General features: G+C 41.9%; 1 protein-coding gene across 1 annotated transcript; it reads left to right on the plus strand.

Moving 5' to 3' along the window:
• Positions 1–451: 451 nt before the first annotated feature.
• On the plus strand, positions 452–1371 carry LOC129617871 (uncharacterized). Its single transcript, XM_055532913.1, has 5 exons — positions 452–745; positions 793–876; positions 930–1031; positions 1073–1195; positions 1255–1371. Exons 1-5 carry the CDS (start codon positions 452–454, stop codon positions 1369–1371), a joined length of 720 nt encoding a protein of 239 aa, XP_055388888.1.
• The last annotated feature ends 2835 nt before the right edge of the window (positions 1372–4206 follow it).

The raw sequence follows: 4206 nt of genomic DNA on the forward strand, positions 1-4206 counted from the left end.
AGCAAAAATTTACCCAAATGGAGACTTCATTTTCGAAGAAAAAACGAAGAGTATGGGAACGTATACAGTAGTGGTTCCAATTCATGGAATTCAAATTGAGGTTGAAGGGAAGAAGCAAACGATTGACGTGGCAGCGCGTGCCAGGCATATCGTGAATCAGTTTCTCATTAGAATTGAGTCGGCGGAAAAATATACTGTTGTTGAAGTAAATTAAACACATTTTCTGTTATTTCTTAATTTTTTTCACGGTGGTACGGAAGCGTCATTTCTCAACGGACGCTTTCAAAAACAACTTAGAATGATTTGAGAGGTTTGATCAACAGATAAAAATGAAAATTCGAAGCCTTAGAACACGAAAACAAGCATTTGTGACGAACAGTGTCAATTGAAATCCGAGGCGAACCTCAATCCTGTTTTCTTGGAACCTACTTCTTCAGCAGGCACCAGAAAAATGGACTTTGAGGATGAAGACTGGAACGACACTGGAGGTGGAAATTTTGATCCATTTGAAGGTTTAGTTAATAACGATGACAATCCTGAGCATCATTATCAAACAACAGATCCATTAGTTCCTCTCAGTCAAGGACCCCTTTGCGATTCGATTCCATTTGATGCTTTTGAATATCCAGAGCCTCTTATTCAAAATGTTATTGCGTCTGTCAATTTGTCAACAGATTTGAACCTGAGGCTTATCGCAATTTCTGCACGAAACGCAGAATACAATCCTACGAAAGTCAACGCAGTGGTGAGTTTCTCTCCTCAAGGGTTTTCATCGCATTCTTTTGCTCGTAGGTCGTCCGAGTGCGCAACCCAAAATGCACTGGATTGCTGTTTCGTTCTGGCAGAATGATGGTCACGGGGGCGAGATCCGAAACGGTTGGCTTCTCGGTGGTGTTCCTTTTGTTCCTTTCAGTACCTCTGTTCTTCAGGACGCTCACATTGGTGGCAAAAAAATTGCGAAACTCTGCTTGAAAGTGGGCCACCCCTCACTTCGATTTCGAGGGTTCAAAGTTGAAAATATGATCGCATCTGTAAGTTCTCCATTTTGTTGCAGTCTTCATTTTGTATTTAGGCCGACTGCGGATTCCCAGTACGCCTAGAAGGTCTCGCTCATGACCACAGCTCCTACTGCTCTTATGAACCGGAAATGTTCTCTGGCTTAGTCTATCGCTATCATCCATTGGAATCCTATAAGGTAACAACTGTTCTCGTATCCCTGGTTGTTTCTATTCAGTGTTCTTTTATGAATTCCAGGCTGTTCTTCTCGTCTTCGTTTCCGGGAAGGTTATCCTTACCGGTTGTCGAACAATTGACCACGTTAATCAAGTTTTCCGGGCTATTTTTCCTGTGTTGTCCCAATACAGAAAGTAGCATTTTTTCCATTACTTTTAAATGCGTGTTTTTCAATCTTTCTTTCATCAAGTTACTTCCAATCTAAAACACAATTCGGGTTGAAAAGACAACAAGTCGCACTCCTCAGCGACACGGGACCGCTTCTTCACTACAAATCGCTCCTCAATTCTTCGGCTTCCTTCTTCATAGTGAATCCTTCGGGAACCTCAAATCTTCCCTTCGTTCTGAAATCGTATTCGTCTGACCAACCGATCAAATGATCTCCCACCTGAAGTCTTGTAGAAGAATATTGGCCCGTGCTATTGAAGCAGTTAGAACGCCTTCTTGATCTCTGAAGAAGACAAGAAGAAAAAACTGAGTATAGAGTTGAATAACTCAGATCTTGATTACTATGGATCGTACTTGGTTTGAAGCTGACGAAGTTTTGGCATAAATTCATTCACCAGAGTTGTGTTCAGCATCTTAGCGAACTGCTTCGGGAAGAAATGAAGACCAAAGAAGCTGGAAACTTCTAAAGCAGCCGCCAGTAAGAATGGGGAAACTCGTTTTGGTTTGGAAGAGAGGAAGCGAGCCCACCAACCCCACAACGAACCCGCTTCTGCAAGAGATCCACGGCTCATTTTTGCTACGTATATATTAGATACAGGGTGAAATAATGCTATTGGATAGATGGCCACACTTTAAATTTCAAGTAGAATTGTTGCTAGTGGCCAGTACAGAGATGGGTGCACAATCAAGAGGCACGCGAACGTTAGAGAAAGAATGGTAGGCCGAAGAAATGGGACAACTAACAAACGAACCTTTCCGACAAACGAGAAAGACGAGCCACAGCCGAAGAAAAGACGCCATTCTCTGAAAATAAGCAAGTTCGGTTTCCTCTTGCTTTTGTCTGCGAAGCGTGGCGAACTGATCTTGAGTCATTTCCTTGAGAAAACAAAATACGAAGCGGATTTTGAAAAGCTCGGTCTGACTTACCTTCGTCTTCGTAATGTAGGCAGGAATGCAATAGAGACATTCATGCTTGATTGCCATTTCTACAGTTTGCTGAAACCCTTGTACCTCACACAGTCTGTGAGAGAAATCAATCATCCAGAAAAAAACCCTGTGGCCTTACCTTGATAGAAGCATTCCATAGCTCCACACTGCTTGCGGGTTGGTCCCTAATTGAACTTCCACATTGTCTAACAACGACGTAACAACACTGGCAACCACATAGCGAAATAACTGAAGATTCGACGAGTAAGAGTGGAGAATTTCACCAAGACGAGAAGAAACCTGAAAAGAATTAAAAAATGGATTTCCGTAGTAGCAATTTTTGTTTAAAACGCACATTTTCAACCTGCGACGATGTTGACGCTAATTGATTTATAGCAAGATTTATAGATTTTTTGGAATCTATGCGAAATTTCTTTGTCTGAAAACTAAAATATGACATTCTAACGGTAGAACGACTCGTACTTCATCCCTAGAATCTTGCTTTATTTGTTGAAATTCTCCATTCAAATACTGCTTCCATCTTTCACAGTTGTCTAGTTGACTTTTGATATACTCATTCGATGACGTAGGAGGCTTCAATTGGTGACCAACTGAGGACTAAACCAAAAGTTTTTTTTTCAAAATTCATCCAATCCAAAACAAACCTGTGCTGCAAGCTCTTTCTGTTTTAGAGAAGCGTCTTCCTTCCTTTTATTTTCCTCTTCGGCCTCTAGAAATCAACAAACAACTCAACACGATTCATTTTTACAACTCACTATTTTTTGCTATTCGCTGTTCCTCTACAAGTTTTCTCTCTTCTTTCTCTTTTTCTTCCTTTGCTAATTTCTCTTTTTCGAATTTTTCTTTGTCTAATCTAAGTTTTTCTTCTGCTTTCCGTCGCTCCTCTTCCTTCCTCTTCAATTCTTTTCTTTCTGCTTCTTCCACCGCTTTTCTATGGAAGGACTCCGCCGCTGCTTGAACTTTCGCAGATAGCTGTCTGTCCCACAAACAGCATAAAATGAATCAAAGGAGTGGGACTCACTCAAAGATCGAGGGTTTCTTGCCAGCTGGAGAACCCACGGAGATTTTCGGCTCTGGGAAAGTCGGCGCATCGGGAAGGTGGTCAAAAGAAGGTTGCACTGTTGAAATAGACTTTAATGTTATGCCCCAGTGCGACAGCAAGAGCTCATCACTGAGGGGCGGAAATACTGAGTTACTGGACTCTGGATTTTCAGAGCCATGGAAAAGAGCTTTATTTCTGATGGATTGTGAATAACGCGGATCTGGTTCATCACTCTCAACTTGATTGAACAATGCATCCACTAAACCGAACCGTCTTGTCCGTTGTGGCACTTCACATTCTGTCCCTCTTATTTGCTCCTCTGAAGCTCGACGGGCGTGGGAAACCGGAGATACGAACAGCGTTATGGTTGGAGGTTGAAAAGCAGACGATCTGCAAGTAGGAGCACGCGTTCGCTGTGAGTTATAAACTTCTTCTGTTCTCTCTTCAGAGGGTTTTGATTTCCGAATATATGTCTTTGACTCCAGTTCCATCACAGGTGTGCCAGTTTCTGCTAACAGTCGTTAACCTGGCAAATAAGATGTATGAAGACATTGAAGGTGTGAGATGCCGGGCTTATGGGGATGCGCCAAACAACTACGAAACGCTTAAGGGTGTCAGGTCTTACAGTTGGGACCAAAAAAATTTGCTAATCACTCGAATAGAGATAGTCTGATATCTTTGACAATTGAAAAATCATTGCTGATCGGCTAACAGCATTGCTGGATGACTACAAAGTGAAGAGCACTTTTTCGAATAGATGAGCTCAATTTATTTACCTTCATTCCGAACAACTGCATCCATTTTCTTAATTTCGC

This window comes from Condylostylus longicornis, unplaced genomic scaffold (assembly GCF_029603195.1).
Source record: "Condylostylus longicornis isolate FDR11 unplaced genomic scaffold, ASM2960319v2 ptg000675l, whole genome shotgun sequence".
In the NCBI taxonomy this organism is placed as follows: domain Eukaryota; kingdom Metazoa; phylum Arthropoda; class Insecta; order Diptera; family Dolichopodidae; genus Condylostylus; species Condylostylus longicornis.

Excerpts from the sequence above, each read along its gene's own strand:
- LOC129617871 (XM_055532913.1), top strand. The coding sequence starts at position 452 with ATGGACTTTGAGGATGAAGACTGGAACGACACTGGAGGTGGAAATTTT. Across the intron at positions 877-929 it reads CGGGGGCGAGATCCGAAACG|GACGCTCACATTGGTGGCAA; the intron begins GTTGGCTTCTCG and ends TCTGTTCTTCAG. Across the intron at positions 1,196-1,254 it reads ATCCATTGGAATCCTATAAG|GCTGTTCTTCTCGTCTTCGT; the intron begins GTAACAACTGTT and ends TATGAATTCCAG.